At 44.5% G+C, this 18895-nt stretch overlaps 3 protein-coding genes across 5 annotated transcripts in view; all 3 read right to left on the bottom strand.

Moving 5' to 3' along the window:
• Positions 1 to 18895, bottom strand: part of cox11 (cytochrome c oxidase assembly homolog 11 (yeast)) — a 173257-nt gene that overhangs the window by 12379 nt on the left and 141983 nt on the right. The window lies entirely within an intron of this gene.
• Positions 3414 to 4304, bottom strand: nog3 (noggin 3). The gene has a single exon (XM_074620936.1). The coding sequence runs from the start codon at positions 4128 to 4130 to the stop codon at positions 3414 to 3416; it is 717 nt and encodes a 238-aa protein (XP_074477037.1). The 5' UTR covers positions 4131 to 4304.
• Positions 13312 to 18895, bottom strand: part of ankfn1a (ankyrin repeat and fibronectin type III domain containing 1a) — a 113410-nt gene continuing 107826 nt past the window's right edge. For 2 of the 3 annotated variants that reach the window (XM_074620724.1, XM_074620726.1), the window contains exons 25-26: positions 17759 to 18516; positions 13312 to 13584 (exon numbers count right to left, since the gene is read on the bottom strand). In XM_074620724.1, coding sequence (XP_074476825.1) covers positions 17772 to 18516 — 745 coding nt within the window. In that variant the 3' untranslated portion in view covers positions 13312 to 13584; positions 17759 to 17771. Of the gene's footprint in view, positions 13585 to 16381; positions 16891 to 17758; positions 18517 to 18895 lie in introns of those variants that run through there. The other variant, XM_074620725.1, reaches the window with a different exon arrangement.

The raw sequence follows: 18895 nt of genomic DNA, 5'->3' as shown, positions 1-18895 counted from the left end.
TATCTATATATAGATATATATTCTACATGATGTGTATTTGTCTTTCAGTGGTAGAAGAAGTATTCAGATCTTATACTTAGGTAGTTTTAGTAGTAATACCACAGTGTAGAAATACTCTGTTACAAGCAGGAGTGTGTGTGTGTGTGTGTGTGTGTGTGTGTGTGTGCGTGTGCTTGTGCGTGTGTTTGTGTGTGTGTTTATGAGTGCGTGTGTGTGTTGGCAGCAGTCTGACCTGTCTGTCTGTTGACGTCGTCTGTCTCCTAACAGCTGAGTGAAAACCTGGAAACGTCTCAGTGAGACATCCGAATCCTCCCACTCACCTCCTACTCCCCTCACCTGTTAACACAAGGTCCTACTTATACCTGTGTACCTGTGTGTACTGATAACTGTGTACCTGTGTACTGATACCTGTGTACCTGTGTGTTCTTATACCTGTGTACCTGTGTACTGATACCTGTGTACCTGTGTGTTCTTATACCTGTGTACCTGTGTGTTCTTATACCTGTGTACCTGTGTACTGATACCTGTGTACCTGTGTGTTCTTATACCTGTGTACCTGTATGTACTGATAACTGTGTACCTGTGTACTGATACCTGTGTACCTGTGTGTTCTTATACCTGTGTACCTGTGTACTGATACCTGTGTACCTGTGTGTTCTTATACCTGTGTACCTGTGTGTTCTTATACCTGTGTACCTGTGTACTGATACCTGTGTACCTGTGTGTTCTTATACCTGTGTACCTGTATGTACTGATAACTGTGTACCTGTGTACTGATACCTGTGTACCTGTGTGTTCTTATACCTGTGTACCTGTGTGTACTGATACCTGTGTACCTGTGTGTTCTTATACCTGTGTACCTGTATGTACTGATAACTGTGTACCTGTGTACTGATACCTGTGTACCTGTGTGTACTTCTACCTGTGTACCTGTGTGTACTGATACCTGTGTACCTGTGTGTACTTCTACCTGTGTACCTGTGTACTGATACCTGTGTACCTGTGTGTACTTCTACCTGTATACCTGTGTGTACTGATACCTGTGTATCTGTGTGTTCTTATACCTGTGTACCTGTATGTACTGATAACTGTGTACCTGTGTACTGATAACTGTGTACCTGTGTACTGATACCTGTGTACCTGTGTGTTCTTATACCTGTGTACCTGTGTGTACTGATACCTGTGTACCTGTGTGTTCTTATACCTGTGTACCTGTATGTACTGATAACTGTGTACCTGTGTACTGATACCTGTGTACCTGTGTGTACTTCTACCTGTGTACCTGTGTGTACTGATACCTGTGTACCTGTGTGTACTTCTACCTGTGTACCTGTGTACTGATACCTGTGTACCTGTGTGTACTTCTACCTGTGTACCTGTGTGTACTGATACCTGTGTACCTGTGTGTACTGATACCTGTGTACCTGTGTGTACTGATACCTGTGTACCTGTGTGTACTGATACCTGTGTACCTGTGTGTACTGATACCTGTGTACCTGTGTGTACTGATACTTGTGTATCTGTGTGTACTGATACCTGTGTACCTGTGTGTACTGATACTTGTGTACCTGTGTGTACTGATATCTGTGTACCTGTGTGTACTGATACTTGTGTACCTGTGTGTACTGATACCTGTGTACCTGTGTGTACTGATACTTGTGTACCTGTGTGTACTGATACCTGTGTACCTGTGTGTACTGATACTTGTGTACCTGTGTGTACTGATACCTGTGTACCTGTGTGTACTGATACTTGTGTACCTGTGTGTACTGATACTTGTGTACCTGTGTGTACTGATACCTGTGTACCTGTGTGTACTGATATCTGTGTACCTGTGTGTACTGATACCTGTGTACCTGTGTGTACTGATACTTGTGTACCTGTGTGTACTGATACCTGTGTACCTGTGTGTACTGATACTTGTGTACCTGTGTGTACTGATACCTGTGTACCTGTGTACTGATACTTGTGTACCTGTGTGTACTGATACTTGTGTACCTGTGTGTACTGATACTTGTGTACCTGTGTGTACTGATACCTGTGTACCTGTGTGTACTGATACTTGTGTACCTGTGTGTACTGATACTTGTGTACCTGTGTGTACTGATACTTGTGTACCTGTGTGTAAATACAGTATATCTCAGATGAGGATCCAGTGATTTAGTAACAGAAAGTCTTACGTTGTACAAACTGCAGCTGGTCCGGCAGGCAGGTGACAGTAAATCCACAAGGTCACGAGGTCACAAGGTCACAAGGTCACAAGGCTACAAGGTCACGAGGCTACAAGGTCACAAGGTCACGAGGCTACAAGGTCACAAGGTCACAAGGTCACAAGGCTACAAGGTCACGAGACAACAAGGTCACAAGGTCACAAGGCTACAAGGTCACAAGGTCACAAGGTCACAAGGTCACGAGACAACAAGGTCACAAGGTCACAAGGCTACAAGGTCACGAGGTCCAGGGGTCACGAGGTCACCAGAAATAAAGTAGGAAGTGAAATCACGGCAGAAGAAGTGTCCCGAGGAGCGAAACGGAGTGAATCCAGCAGGTGAGCAGGACGATGAGACAAAGACAGGTGGAACCAATCAGCAGACAATCACAAAGACAGGAAGTCAAACGGGACATCACACGAGAATATCAAAATAAAACAAAAACATTTTCAATCACAACTCTTCATATTTTCTCCATAAATTGATTTTAATCTCTTCAATATAAATATAAACAAGATACAGTTATTATATTCATAATACTGACCTTCCTGTTTAGACAAAGTTCATCTAATCAAATGAAATAAAACAATAACATGTCCATCAGGTGTCCGTCCGGAACACCTGATGGACATGTGATGGACATGTGATGGACATGTGATGGACATGTGATGGACATGTGATGGACATGTTGGACCTGGAGCCGCCGGGTTCTGTTATTAATATTTAACAGAGAAGATGTTTGAAATAAAGATTAATGTCTTCACTGTGTTGTTGTTTCTGTCTCCTCAGAGGTCCTGGTCCATATCTATTACAACAACAACAACAACAACAACAACAACAACATTAACAACAACAACAACAACAACAACAACAATAACAACAACAACAACAACAACAACATTAACAACAACAACAACAACATTAACAACAACAACAACAACAACAACAACATTAACAACAACAACAACAACAACATTAACAACAACAACAACATTAACAACAACAACAATAACAACAACAACAACAATAACAACAACATTAACAACAACAACAACAACATTAACATTAACAACAACAACAACAACAACAATAACAACAATAACAACAACAACAACAACAACAACAACAATAACAATAACAACAATAACAACAACAACAACAACAACAACATTAACAACAACAGTAATACAGTAATAGACCCGTTCAGGTGTCTCTGCAGGAGCAGGTGCACTGGGTGATGACCGGGTAGTGGATCCGGATCCAGTTACACCTCAGACCCTTCAGACCCTTCAGACCCCCCCTCCCCCCTCTCCTCCTCCTCGTGCAGCTCCAGCGCAGCACGGTCCGGTACCGGGACCTGCTGGGTCTGCAGAACATCCCCTCAGGGACCGAGCAGGACCTGATCCTGGAGCAGCTGCCCACCTTCAGGTAGCGAGGCCAGAACCGGATCCCCAGGTCGGTCCAGGACTCCCGCAGCGCGCAGCCGGTCCAGGACCCGGTACCGGACCCGGTACCGGACCGGAGCAGAACCTGCAGCCGCCGCAGCAGCCTCCTACCGGGACCGGGACCGGGACCGGGCTGGACCTCAGACTCCAGGACCCGGAGCTCCAGGACCCGGAGGAGGTCTCTGGGGGTTGGTCCCGGTCCGGAGTCCTCCAGGTCCTCTGTGGTCCCCGAGTCCTCCGGAGGGGACAGGGACATGGACAGCGGGTCAAACCCCCCCAGCAGGCTGCGGAGCTCCGTCTGGTTCAGGTCCTGGTCCTGCGGGTCAAGCAGCGGGTCCGGATCCTCCTGCAGGTCCAGGACCGGCAGGGTGTCGCTGGGGACGGGACGGACCAGGTAGTGGGTCTGCTGGCACGCGCACTGAGACACCACGAGCACGAGCACGAGCACGGTCCAGAACCAACCCGGGTTATCCATGAGACCGGCTCCAGGAGACCCGGTCCTGGTCTCAATGCAAACAGGTTGTGATCCTCCAGGACGCGCCCCGCGGAGCGTCTGAGGGAAAGTTCTCCAAGTCCAGCAGAGACGCACCGGAGGAGGAACCAGACCTCCTCAGAGAGGGGGGGAGGACCCGGGTCCTCTAGAGACCGATCAGACCAGTTTTATCCAGTGGAGCTCAGATGAAGCCTCTCAGTGAGAGGATGAAGCCTCTCAGTGAGAGGATGAAGCCTCTCAGTGAGGAGATGAAGCCTCTCAGTGAGAGGATGAAGCCTCTCAGTGAGAGGATGAAGCCTCTCAGTGAGAGGATGAAGCCTCTCAGTGAGGAGATGAAGCCTCTCAGTGAATGGATGAAGCCTCTCAGTGAGAGGATGAAGCCTCTCAGTGAGAGGATGAAGCCTCTCAGTGAGAGGATGAAGCCTCTCAGTGAGAGGATGAAGCCTCTCAGTGAGAGGATGAAGCCTCTCAGTGAGGAGATGAAGCCTCTCAGTGAATGGATGAAGCCTCTCAGTGAGGAGATGAAGCCTCTCAGTGAGAGGATGAAGCCTCTCAGTGAGAGGATGAAGCCTCTCAGTGAGAGGATGAAGCCTCTCAGTGAGAGGATGAAGCCTCTCAGTGAGAGGATGAAGCCAGTGAATGGATGAAGCCTCTCAGTGAGAGGATGAAGCCTCTCAGTGAGAGGATGAAGCCTCTCAGTGAGGAGATGAAGCCTCTCAGTGAGAGGATGAAGCCTCTCAGTGAGAGGATGAAGCCTCTCAGTGAGAGGATGAAGCCTCTCAGTGAGAGGATGAAGCCTCTCAGTGAGAGGATGAAGCCTCTCAGTGAGGAGATGAAGCCTCTCAGTGAATGGATGAAGCCTCTCAGTGAGAGGATGAAGCCTCTCAGTGAGAGGATGAAGCCTCTCAGTGAGGAGATGAAGCCTCTCAGTGAGAGGATGAAGCCTCTCAGTGAGAGGATGAAGCCTCTCAGTGAGAGGATGAAGCCTCTCAGTGAGAGGATGAAGCCTCTCAGTGAGAGGATGAAGCCTCTCAGTGAGGAGATGAAGCCTCTCAGTGAATGGATGAAGCCTCTCAGTGAGAGGATGAAGCCTCTCAGTGAGAGGATGAAGCCTCTCAGTGAGGAGATGAAGCCTCTCAGTGAGGAGATGAAGCCTCTCAGTGAGAAGATGAAGCCTCTCAGTGAGGAGATGAAGCCTCTCAGTGAGAGGATGAAGCCTCTCAGTGAGAGGATGAAGCCTCTCAGTGAGAGGATGAAGCCTCTCAGTGAGGAGATGAAGCCTCTCAGTGAATGGATGAAGCCTCTCAGTGAGAGGATGAAGCCTCTCAGTGAGAGGATGAAGCCTCTCAGTGAGGAGATGAAGCCTCTCAGTGAGGAGATGAAGCCTCTCAGTGAGGAGATGAAGCCTCTCAGTGAGAGGCTTCATCTCCTCACTGAGAGGCTTCATCCTCTCACTGAGAGGCTTCATCCTCTCAGTGAGAGGATGAAGCCTCTCAGTGAGAGGATGAAGCCTCTCAGTGAGAGGATGAAGCCTCTCAGTGAGAGGATGAAGCCTCTCAGTGAGGAGATGAAGCCTCTCAGTGAGGAGATGAAGCCTCTCAGTGAATGGATGAAGCCTCTCACTGAGAGGATGAAGCCTCTCAGTGAGAGGATGAAGCCTCTCAGTGAGAGGATGAAGCCTCTCAGTGAGGAGATGAAGCCTCTCAGTGAGAGGATGAAGCCTCTCACTGAGAGGATGAAGCCTCTCACTGAGGAGATGAAGCCTCTCAGTGAGAGGATGAAGCCTCTCACTGAGAGGATGAAGCCTCTCAGTGAGGAGATGAAGCCTCTCAGTGAGAGGATGAAGCCTCTCAGTGAATGGATGAAGCCTCTCAGTGAGGAGATGAAGCCTCTCAGTGAGAGGATGAAGCCTCTCAGTGAGAGGATGAAGCCTCTCAGTGAGGGGATGAAGCCTCTCAGTGAGGAGATGAAGCCTCTCAGTGAGAGGATGAAGCCTCTCAGTGAGGAGATGAAGCCTCTCAGTGAGGAGATGAAGCCTCTCAGTGAGGAGATGAAGCCTCTCAGTGAGAGGATGAAGCCTCTCAGTGAGAGGATGAAGCCTCTCAGTGAGAGGATGAAGCCTCTCAGTGAGAGGATGAAGCCTCTCAGTGAGGAGATGAAGCCTCTCAGTGAATGGATGAAGCCTCTCAGTGAGAGGATGAAGCCTCTCAGTGAGAGGATGAAGCCTCTCAGTGAGGAGATGAAGCCTCTCAGTGAGGAGATGAAGCCTCTCAGTGAGGAGATGAAGCCTCTCAGTGAGGAGATGAAGCCTCTCAGTGAGAGGCTTCATCTCCTCACTGAGAGGCTTCATCCTCTCACTGAGAGGCTTCATCCTCTCAGTGAGAGGATGAAGCCTCTCAGTGAGAGGATGAAGCCTCTCAGTGAGAGGATGAAGCCTCTCAGTGAGGAGATGAAGCCTCTCAGTGAGGAGATGAAGCCTCTCAGTGAATGGATGAAGCCTCTCACTGAGAGGATGAAGCCTCTCAGTGAGAGGATGAAGCCTCTCAGTGAGAGGATGAAGCCTCTCAGTGAGGAGATGAAGCCTCTCAGTGAGAGGATGAAGCCTCTCACTGAGGAGATGAAGCCTCTCAGTGAGAGGATGAAGCCTCTCACTGAGAGGATGAAGCCTCTCAGTGAGGAGATGAAGCCTCTCAGTGAGAGGATGAAGCCTCTCAGTGAATGGATGAAGCCTCTCAGTGAGGAGATGAAGCCTCTCAGTGAGAGGATGAAGCCTCTCAGTGAGAGGATGAAGCCTCTCAGTGAGGGGATGAAGCCTCTCAGTGAGGAGATGAAGCCTCTCAGTGAGAGGATGAAGCCTCTCAGTGAGGAGATGAAGCCTCTCAGTGAGGAGATGAAGCCTCTCAGTGAGGAGATGAAGCCTCTCAGTGAGAGGATGAAGCCTCTCACTGAGGAGATGAAGCCTCTCAGTGAGAGGATGAAGCCTCTCAGTGAGAGGATGAAGCCTCTCAGTGAGAGGATGAAGCCTCTCAGTGAGGGGATGAAGCCTCTCAGTGAGGAGATGAAGCCTCTCAGTGAGGAGATGAAGCCTCTCAGTGAGGAGATGAAGCCTCTCAGTGAGAGGATGAAGCCTCTCAGTGAGAAGATGAAGCCTCTCAGTGAGAGGATGAAGCCTCTCAGTGAGAGGATGAAGCCTCTCAGTGAGGGGATGAAGCCTCTCAGTGAGGGGATGAAGCCTCTCAGTGAGGGGATGAAGCCTCTCAGTGAGAGGATGAAGCCTCTCACTGAGGGGATGAAGCCTCTCAGTGAGGAGATGAAGCCTCTCAGTGAGGGGATGAAGCCTCTCAGTGAGAGGATGAAGCCTCTCAGTGAGGGGATGAAGCCTCTCAGTGAGGGGATGAAGCCTCTCAGTGAGGGGATGAAGCCTCTCAGTGAGAGGATGAAGCCTCTCAGTGAGGGGATGAAGCCTCTCAGTGAGAGGATGAAGCCTCTCAGTGAATGGATGAAGTAGAACAGAGGAACGTTGAATTCTTTAAATGTGTTATAAGAGGGTTCTGTGTTTCCGTCTGATTTGCACCTTTTGGTAATATGCAGCTCATGATCAAGACAGCAGGCGGGATCATTAGGATCGATCAGGTGTCTGCAGCACAGCTGGATAGGGACCTTATTCTAAAGAAAGCAGATCAGATACTCAACGATCCTCTCCATCCTCTCATCCTCTCATCCTCTCATCCTCTCATCCTCTCCATCCTCTCCATCCTCTCATCCTCTCATCCTCTCATCCTCTCATCCTCTCCATCCTCTCATCCTCTCATCCTCTCATCCTCTCCATCCTCTCCATCCTCTCATCCTCTCATCCTCTCATCCTCTCATCCTCTCCATCCTCTCATCCTCTCATCCTCTCCATCCTCTCCATCCTCTCATCCTCTCCATCCTCTCATCCTCTCATCCTCTCATCCTCTCAATCCTCTCATCCTCTCATCCTCTCCATCCTCTCCATCCTCTCATCCTCTCATCCTCTCCATCCTCTCATCCTCTCATCCTCTCCATCCTCTCATCCTCTCATCCTCTCCATCCTCTCCATCCTCTCATCCTCTCCATCCTCTCATCCTCTCATCCTCTCCTCTCATCCTCTCCATCCTCTCATCCTCTCCATCCTCTCAATCCTCTCATCCTCTCATCCTCTCCATCCTCTCATCCTCTCATCCTCTCCATCCTCTCATCCTCTCCATCCTCTCATCCTCTCATTCTCTCCATCCTCTCATCCTCTCCATCCTCTCCATCCTCTCATCCTCTCCATCCTCTCATCCTCTCATCCTCTCATCCTCTCCTCTCATCCTCTCCATCCTCTCATCCTCTCAATCCTCTCATCCTCTCCATCCTCTCATCCTCTCCATCCTCTCATCCTCTCATTCTCTCCATCCTCTCATCCTCTCCATCCTCTCATCCTCTCCATCCTCTCATCCTCTCATCCTCTCCATCCTCTCATCCTCTCATTCTCTCCATCCTCTCCATCCTCTCATCCTCTCCATCCTCTCATCCTCTCATTCTCTCCATCCTCTCATCCTCTCATCCTCTCCATCCTCTCATCCTCTCATCCTCTCATCCTCTCCATCCTCTCATCCTCTCATCCTCTCATCCTCTCCATCCTCTCATTCTCTCCATCCTCTCAATCCTCTCATCCTCTCCATCCTCTCATCCTCTCATCCTCTCCATCCTCTCCATCCTCTCATCCTCTCATCCTCTCCATCCTCTCATCCTCTCCATCCTCTCATCCTCTCATCCTCTCCATCCTCTCATCCTCTCCATCCTCTCATCCTCTCATCCTCTCCATCCTCTCATCCTCTCATCCTCTCCATCCTCTCCATCCTCTCATCCTCTCCATCCTCTCATCCTCTCCATCCTCTCATCCTCTCATCCTCTCCATCCTCTCAATCCTCTCCATCCTCTCATCCTCTCCATCCTCTCATCCTCTCCATCCTCTCCATCCTCTCATCCTCTCATCCTCTCCATCCTCTCATCCTCTCATCCTCTCCATCCTCTCATCCTCTCCATCCTCTCATCCTCTCATCCTCTCCATCCTCTCATCCTCTCATCCTCTCCATCCTCTCATCCTCTCATCCTCTCCATCCTCTCATCCTCTCCATCCTCTCATCCTCTCCATCCTCTCATCCTCTCCATCCTCTCATCCTCTCCATCCTCTCATCCTCTCATCCTCTCATCCTCTCATCCTCTCCATCCTCTCCATCCTCTCATCCTCTCATCCTCTCCATCCTCTCATCCTCTCCATCCTCTCATCCTCTCCATCCTCTCATCCTCTCATCCTCTCCATCCTCTCATCCTCTCCATCCTCTCATCCTCTCATCCTCTCCATCAGAAACTCAGAAGGAGGAGCAGATCAAATAGCAGATTCCTGCAGAAAAACATTAGAACAACGAGGTACAGCAAATCTTTAGTGCCGACGGCAATTAGACTCCTAAACTGGAGGTAAATAGGCTGTAGCCCACCCTACACTGTTATATAGATATACTGTGAGTTGAAGTTAACGTCGACTACGAGCGTTTCCTAACCCTAACTAAGTGGTTGTGTTGCCTAAACCTAACTTCTTGTTTATTTTGAAAGGACCTAAACATGTAACGAGCGTAGATTAACACGGCGTCTCCGGTCTGTCCAACAGTAACACTAGAGGGGAGGGGCGCTTACCGAGCGGCGGTATGTTCGATGAGTCAGGAGAGAGAACGTGAGAGGCGTGTTTCCACTACGGACGGACAGACGGACAGACGGACGGACAGACGGGCAGACGGCGTGTTTCCACTACAGACAGACGGACAGATGGACGGACGGACGGACAGATGGCGTGTTTCCACTACAGACAGACGGACGGACGGACGGACGGTGTCCACATGGTCTGAATCAGTCTCTGCTTTGATGTCCCAGCCGGTGATCCGGCCCGGCGCTCTCTGACGGGACGCCAGACGTCCACTCCACCGTCTGCTCTTAAATGTGGTTTTAATCTTGGCAGTGACTCGAACGGCCTCCCAGAATGCACCACGGAGCGTTCGTGACCCCGGAGAGGAACAAAACGGCGAGCTGTTTGTTGTTTGTGTGATTCCTCTGATGGTCGAGACAAACGGGAGCAATTTGGACGCTTCATTTGGTGAGAAGGCTTCAAGGTGGCCGAGAGGTCAACACGCACACACACACGCACGCACGCACGCAAACGCACGCACGCACGCACGCACGCACGCACGCACGCACTCACACACACACACACACACACACGTACATATACTCAGTAGTAGCACTGTACTACACATTCACGGTAGGCTACTGTATCTACTTCGACATCTCAGAGGTAAATATTGTACTTTTTACTGCTCTACATTTATCTACCCAAAATATATTAGGCAATTATCTGAAAGATATTAGTAAAGTATCCAATAAATATCCAAAAAATATTAGACAATTGTCCAAAAAATATTAGTAAAATATGTGAAAAAATATTGTGAAAAATATCCAAGAAATATCTTAAAAATATTAAACAATTATCCCAAGAATATCGCATAAAAAATCTGTAAACCATCCGTGTTTTTGTGTTCACATTAAAATAAATGCAAAAATAAATGAATGAATAAAAAAGAAATGTAAAAAGAAATAAATTATATATATATAAATAAAAGGGAAAATTAAACAGTAGAATAAATAAATTATGGAATTAATACAAAGAAAAATGCAGAAATAAAAAGATAAATAAAAAATAAAAGCAAAAATAAAATAATGCAAAAATAAATGAATGAATAAAAAAAAATGAAAAAAATAAATAAATTTATTTAAAATATAATACAAATAAATACATAAATAAATAAAAGGGAAAATTAAACAGAAGAGTATATAAAAGAATACAGAAAAACTGATTTTGGGGAAGTAAATTAGGGGTGAAATGCGAAGGGAAAATCTTGCAGAAATAAATAAATAAATGAAAAAATAAATATGATAAATAAATAAATAAATATGATAAATAAATTATAAAAATAAATACATAAATAAATAAAAGGGAAAATGAAACAGTAGAGTAAATAAATAAGGGAATTAATACAAAGATAAATAAATAAAGAAGCAAATTAAAACAGAAATATAAATTTATGTCACATTTTATCAGTTAATTAATGGCTAGATTTATATTTTAATATAATTTTTGCTACATTTAATGCCATTTTTATTTATTTATTTATTGAGTCATTTATTTATTTATTTTTGATTTTGGCAGGTTCCGTCCTGTGTTGGTTGGTTTTGGGTTTAAAGGTCTAGTCTGGTTCTAATAATCCAGATTAAAAGAACATGCAGATGATGTGATGATGAACGTTTCTGTCCTGTCGGTGCTGAGCTCTCAGGCTGAGCTGAATAAATGGATCCTCACTGAGTCCTCCAGCAGCGATCCTGTTCCTGTGGTTTGGACCGACGCTCCCTGAATGCTTCTGAGCGCTCAGGCGGGAAAACTCCTCGCCAGCGGTGGTGTGAGATTCCAGCTGGTTCACACCCTCCCACACGGCGTCCTGCGACCGCCGCGGCTCGGCTGCCAGTCGGGAGATTCCTCCAACGCCTCCGGACCGGCTGACAGGAAGTGACACCAGAAACCTTTCTGTCCAGCAGCCAATAGAACGTCAGGAATCCCTCCGACCTCCAGCCTGCACACAGTGAAAGTACATTTACTCAAGTACTGTAGAAAGTACACGTTAGAGGTATTTGTCCTCCACCACATATCAGAGGTAAATATTAAACTTACACTACATTTACCTGACAGCATCAGATTATTAAAACTAAATATAATCAACTCATAAATGATTATTGTATATTTTGATTCCTTAGTAACAGAGTATTTCTACACTGTAGTATTAGCATTAATACTTTTACTTAAGTAAATGATCGGAGTACTTGTTTGACCACTGAGTACAGCTCTAAGATACGATGAATAAGTACAGATAAATAGAGTAAAAGGAATAAAAAAGGTATACAAAACTAAAATAAGAATAGAAGTAAAAATAGAAATTATACAAGAGCAACTAAACGAGGCAAAGTGGGTTTAAATAATGAGGCAGAAATGCATAAAGAAAAGAATACAGAAATAAATAAGTTTGGGGAAATAAATAAGGAGTGAAATGCAAAGAGGAAATCATGGATAAATAAATAAATAAATAAATAAATAAATGCAAAAATAAATAAATGAATTTAAAATATAATACAAATAAATAAGTTTGGGGAAATAAATTAGGGAAAGAATTCAAAGGGAAAATCTTGCAGAAATAGAAAAATGAAAAAAAAGAAGAAAAAAAAAAGAAAACAAAATAAATGCAAAAATAAATAAATTTAAAATATAATAAAAATAAATACATAAATAAATAAAAGGGAAAATTAAACAGAAGATTAAAGAAAAGAATACAGAAAAACTGACTTTGGGGAAATAAATGAATGGTGAAATGCAAAGGGAAAATCCTGCAGAAATAAATGAATAAATAAATAAAAAATATAACAAAAAAAATTCTAAAAATAAATACATCACTAAATAAAAGGGAAAATTAAACAGGAGAGTAAATAAATAAGGGTAAATAATAATTCAAAGATAAACTAATAATGAAGCACAATAAAACAGAAATATCAATTTATATCCCATTTTGATCAATTAATTAATGGCTACAATTATTTTAAATATTATTTCTGCTACCTTTAATAACATATTTATTCATTTATTTTATATTTTGGCAGCTTCTGTCCTCCATATATTTGGCTACACACGTTATTATAAGTTGTTATAGGAGCTAAGGTCACAACACTGACCACAACAAAAATGTTAAACAAAGGGTTAAAGAAAAGTATACTAACAAGTACAACAACAATACCAGTTGAAGTAGTACAAGTACAACGATGCCCATAACTCACCACATCCTCCGCCGCTCCCCGGCAGCAGGAGCTCTGATTGGCAGAGCTGGACTCACTACCCAGAATGCCTCAGAGACGGCGGCGAGGATGAAGATGAGGTGATGAAAACGGGTCGTCTTCTTATTGGTGAATACATAATGTAACATACAATACTGCTGAAATATCAGAACCAGAGTGTTAGACGTTATCAAACCGACAACGTCCGACAGAAGACAAACTCAGACGCTTTTCGTGCACGACATCCAACATGAGGCTGTTTATTCAGTTCAGATACATCCAGACATCCAGACATCCAGGAGTTCACGTTGCAAAATGCCAAAATGCATGAAAAGAACCCTTTTTCTTTTATTAATGCAGTCCATAAAAAAAAAAAAAAAAAGATACCGTCCTTTTGCTGCGAATAAATAAACGTCCTGTGTTCCTGTGTGGCATTGTATGGAGTCAGAAAGATGCAAAAATATCCAGAAAGAGTTTTTCTTCTTTGTGTGGTAACAAAATATATAAACTGGAAACATGAAGACAGAAATAAATATGAGATCATGAGAGAGAGTCACATTACGGGCTGCAGAGCGGAGCCCTCACAAGTTAACAGTTCTGAGTCGTGTGTGATGGAAACACCTGACCGACAGGTAGGGTTCGACATTTCAGAATAAAAGCCTTCAGTTCTACATTAACAGGCTGAGCTCTGCTCCTGAGGACCAACGTTCAGAAGTCCAAACATCAACGCACAGATACACGTTATAAATCTGAACTAAACCTCCAACCAGACGTGAAGTTTGTCACGGAGAGTCTGGAATATTAAAACATGGTTTTCATTTTTCATATCTCTAGTCGTTGGTTATTATAACGTCCATTATTCTGAAACCCAATAATACAAAAAATGTGCCAACAGCCCGTTAAAAAGACACACTCTCCCTGCAACAAACAGACGCACACGGCTAATTATTACGCAGAATGACATCATCGGACCTCCACAATGTTTTTCCTGACCATGGCGTGACTTTCAACAACGTATTTTTTGTAACTAAGTAGTTTTTGTCACGTAACTTCCGTACTGAAGTTACACCTTTTCCGATGTTATTTTAACCCAAAACGCGATCTTTTCCTAAACCTAAGTAGTTTTTGTCACGTAACTTCCGTACTGAAGTTACACCTTTTCCCGTGTTATTTTAACCCAAAACGCGATCTTTTCCTAAACATAACTAAGTAGTTTTTGTCACGTAACTTCCGTACTGAAGTTACGCCTTTTCCCGTGTTATTTTAACCCAAAACGCGATCTTTTCCTAATCATAACTAAGTAGTTTTTGGGTTTAAATAAAAACGGAAAAGGCGTAACCTCGGGAACGGGAAGGTCCGATGACAATGCATATTAATTAGCCATCTGCTTCTGTTTGAGTTTGTATTTTCAGAATAATGGGCGTTTGCTTTTACAACTTGAGTTTTGTTTTCGTCGTTTTGAATAAACAATTTTAAAACAATATTAAAGGAATAGTTTTGGGAGATAAAGTTATTGTGTTTCTCTGTGAGAGTGATGTGAAGATGGATATCAGCGTCACGTCTGTGTGTTCAGTACAGAGGTTAGCTTAGCTTAGCATAAAGACTGGAAGCAGGGGGAAACAGCTAGCATGGCTCCGTCCAAACTGACTCCCCTAAAACCACATTTTAATTTACGGATTAAACAAACCAGATAAAACATGGCTAGCTGTTTCCACCTGCTTTCACTCTTTATGCTAAGCTAGGCTGATATATACTGAACGTATAGAAATGATTTTTGATATCAATCTTTTCTTTTTGCTCTCGTTAAAAAAGTAAATCGACATATTAATATCCAACTGTAACCTCACGGTACCAACGAAGGATTCCTGCAGTCCAGACGTGGTAGTGTCGGTATAAATACTAGAATACTGTGGTTGTACTTGTTTACTGCAGTATCTGTGCTACACATTCAAACAAGAACACAACCTGTAAATGAATACTTCATACGTCTTTATCATCAACACCTGTTACAGTCATTAACGATCGAAGCTGCCACAGTTAATGCCCAATTGCATCAAATATATTCAATTAGCTTTTATTCCATAAATGCTATGTGCAAACATTAGAAACACACTTTTAAAAGACCGTGCATCATAACCGAACATCTGGAGAGTTTCATGTCAGGTCAAACATAAAAAACACACCGGCAGCCTCCGAGGAAACACCACAGGAACGGGAACAGAAAGCAACGACACGAACACCGTCAGAGTCCGAGGGGCAAAGTGCACATTGTTCCCCCCCACCCCCGATCCCCCCGACCTAAACCTACAGCAGCCCTGAGAGGCCGGCGAGGTGAAACTATGATGATCCATTTATTAAGTCTGATCGTTTCTGACTTAAGAACACGTTCATGTTTCATGTTTTCTTCCAGATGAGTTTTAATTTCTCCGTTAACTCTAAACACAAAGTACATACTGTATATATAACCACGACATATCAGGTAAAAACAAACGATGGAGCCGGTGAGGGGGTAATATTCAGAGAAAAACTCTGAAATTAAAGTGGAAAATTTACGAGAAAAAAAATAACCAAAATTTACGAGAAAAAAAAGCTTGAATATTATTTGATATTAAAGTGGTACATTTACGAGAAAAAAATCACAAATTTACAAGAAAAATCTTGATTATTCTCTGATATTAAAGTGGTAAATTTACAAGAAAAATCTTGTGTGTATATATATATATATATATATATATAATATATAAAAAACATGGGGTAGTGGTGCACTTCAGCCTCTTGTGGCTGAAATGAGTATTACAACAACAAACACTTAGAAAATTATAAAAAAATGTAATAAAATAGTTATCACCTGTTTTCAAAGATGAAAAAAAAATAACTTTGAAAAATGACGTTGACAATAAAAACAGATCATCCTGGTAAAACCTTTTTTCATCTGTTCTTACGTCGCAGGATAATAATTTAGATCAGATGTATAAAATGGATCAGCAGAATTAGTTTTTTTCTCACTGCCTCTCAAAGCCTCCGTATAAACCCCCGACCCCTGACCCCTGACCCCTGACATCATCATGCTGAACCAGGAAGAGGCACAAACCGGACACAAAGCTTCAGTCCAAAAACTAACGACAGCTACAAACTACTTCATGCTGACAAAATACAGCTCTGACTGTTCATCAACACCTCCGCAGTAAAATACTGGAGTACTAGAAAAATACTTTAAGGTTTCTAGTGGTCTGTGTTTTTAGTGACTGAGGCCGCTCATATATATATATTTATATATTTATAATCTCTTTAAACTGACCACATTAAAACCCGACGGGAGCAGCTCAACCACACACACACTAACAGACTAAACTGTACATTCACTTCAAGTAGAGGAGAATCCATGAATCCATGACTCCATGAATCTATGACTCCATGAATCCATGCTCTGTGGACGGGCCACCACTAATCTAATCCAGAGAGAATTTAACTAGACTGGGAAACAAATCAATCAAAACACCTTTTCTGTTTTTGGTTGACATACAGTCAAAGTGTGCAAAGTTCCAGGTCAGAGGAGGAGAAGAAGAAGAAGGAGAAGGAGAAGAAGAAGAAGAAGAAGAAGAAGAGGAAGAGGAAGAAGGAGAAGAAGGAGTTCTTGGTTTCTCGTTGCATTGGTTATTTTCTTGGTAACAGTCGATGCCATGGGCTCTGAGGCTCTGAGGCTCCGAGGCTTGGAGGAGTTGAACCAGCAACTTTAGTTTAGTTTACAATCTACGGAGGTGTGAAGACGGGGTAGGGGGGGGGGCTCGTCATTAACCGGCCCGGCCAATCGTCACTGTGGTCGAGAGAGAGAGAGAGAGAGAGAGAGAGAGAGAGAGAGAGAGAGAGAGAGAGAGAGAGAGAGAGAGAGAGAGAGAGAGAGAGATAGAGAGGTGATATTGATGTTCAGGTTAGAGGCCGCTTTAAAGCTCCACTGAGCAGCAACACCTGAAGTTAATGAGTGTTTAACACTCTCTTTGTACACGTTCCTGTTTTGTACAAATGTTTTGAACACATGTTTGTACGCATGTTTTGTATGCATGTTTTGTACAATGTTTTGTACGCATGTTTTGTACAGGTTTTTTACAAATATTTTGTACACATGTTTTGTACGCATGTTTTGTACGCATTTTTTTATGCATGTTTTGTACGCATGTTTTGTACGCATGTTTTGTACACATTTGTATACGTTTTGTAAGCAAGTTTTGTACGCATGTTTCGTACGCATGTTTCGTACGCATGTTTTTTATGCATGTTCTGTACGCATGTTTTGTACACATTTGTATAAGTTTCTAGGAAAGTATTGTACGCATGTTTTGTACACGTTTTGTACAAATGTTTCGTAAACATGTTTTGTACACGTTTTGTATGCATGTTTTGTACACGTTTTGTACACGTTTTGTATGCATGTTTTGTACACGTTTTGTACACATTTGTATACGTTTTGTAAGCAAGTTTTGTACGCATGTTTTGTACACGTTTGTACATTTTTTTTCCATGTTTCATGTTTTGTGCAGGTTTTGTGCAGGTTTTGTGCACATTTTATACACATGTTTGTGTACGTTTTGTACGCATGTTTTGTTTGCATGTTTCATGTTTTGTGCATGTTTTATACACATGTAAAAACTTGTGAAGTGAAGTGAAGTGAAGTGAAGTGAACCGACCTGCTGTCCGCCTCTACAGCGTGCTGCTGAGGATCTCTGAGACCTGTGCGTTGGTTTGGTCGTCTGAGTCAACGTCCTGTGCGGCGACTCCCCGCGGCTCCTCCCCCTCCACGACCACCGACACCCCCGCGGCCTTCACCTCCTCCGTCACCTCCTCCGTCACCTCCTCCGTAACCTCGCCCTCCTCCCAGCGCCTCCTCTCCCGGCCCGGCGACAGCTCCTTGCAGGGTTCCACGAATATCCTGCGGACGTGAGGCCGCGGCTCCCGGTGTCGGCCCTTCCGGCTCTCCAGGACGCAGGAGGCGTGGCTGACGTAGGTGGCGTCCCCGGGCGGAGGCAGGTCCGGGTCCAGCTGCTTGGTGTAGACGCCCTCAGAGAGAGACCCCGTGTGGCTCTCCCCGCTGTGGCCCCGGAGCCAGCACTGCGGCCCGCTGAAGTACTGGCCCCGGTGGCTACGGGACAGCAGTTTGCGTTTGGCGGGGGGGTTGGCGAGGGCCCTCAGTGGAGCGACCACGCCCTCTTTGGACAACGAGAGGCCCTCCAGAGTCTCGGTGGTGTCGGACAGCGCCGGGGAGAGGGGGAGGGACAGGGGGAGGTCTTTGGAGAACATGGGGGACAGGGGGAGGGACGGGGACGTGGGGAGGGTCCTGGACAGGGACGGAGAGCGAGGCAGACCGCCGGGGGACAGAGGGAAGTCTTTGGATAGAGAGGGGGAGTGGGGGAGGAGGGGGAGGTCTGTGGGGGGGCAGATGCTGTACCTGAGAGACGGGATGAAGACATTTACAACCTGGAGGACGTCCATGTGACACTTTACGATGTTTATTTACTCCAAGGAGACGAAGAACTGACTCAGAAACTTCTACTGGTGATGACCGACACGCAGAGTTTATTAATTATGAACTTTATTAACGTAGAAACGTTACGATGCTGAGATGGAACTAAACCAATCATCCAACCAACCAATCAGCTCACGTCACACACAAGTCCAAACTATTACTGAGATTTAGTAGGCGTCTCGCCTACGGAGGACGGAAGCCGCCAAGATAAAAAACAAATAAATAAATAAGTCATTAAATGTAGCAAAAATAATATTAAAAATAAATGCAGCCATTAATTAATTGATAAAATGTGACGTAA

Source organism: Sebastes fasciatus, chromosome 20 (assembly GCF_043250625.1).
Source record: "Sebastes fasciatus isolate fSebFas1 chromosome 20, fSebFas1.pri, whole genome shotgun sequence".
In the NCBI taxonomy this organism is placed as follows: domain Eukaryota; kingdom Metazoa; phylum Chordata; class Actinopteri; order Perciformes; family Sebastidae; genus Sebastes; species Sebastes fasciatus.
This window is presented reverse-complemented; position numbering and strand designations above follow the sequence as displayed.

Excerpts from the sequence above, each read along its gene's own strand:
- nog3 (XM_074620936.1), bottom strand. The coding sequence starts at position 4,130 with ATGGATAACCCGGGTTGGTTCTGGACCGTGCTCGTGCTCGTGCTCGTG.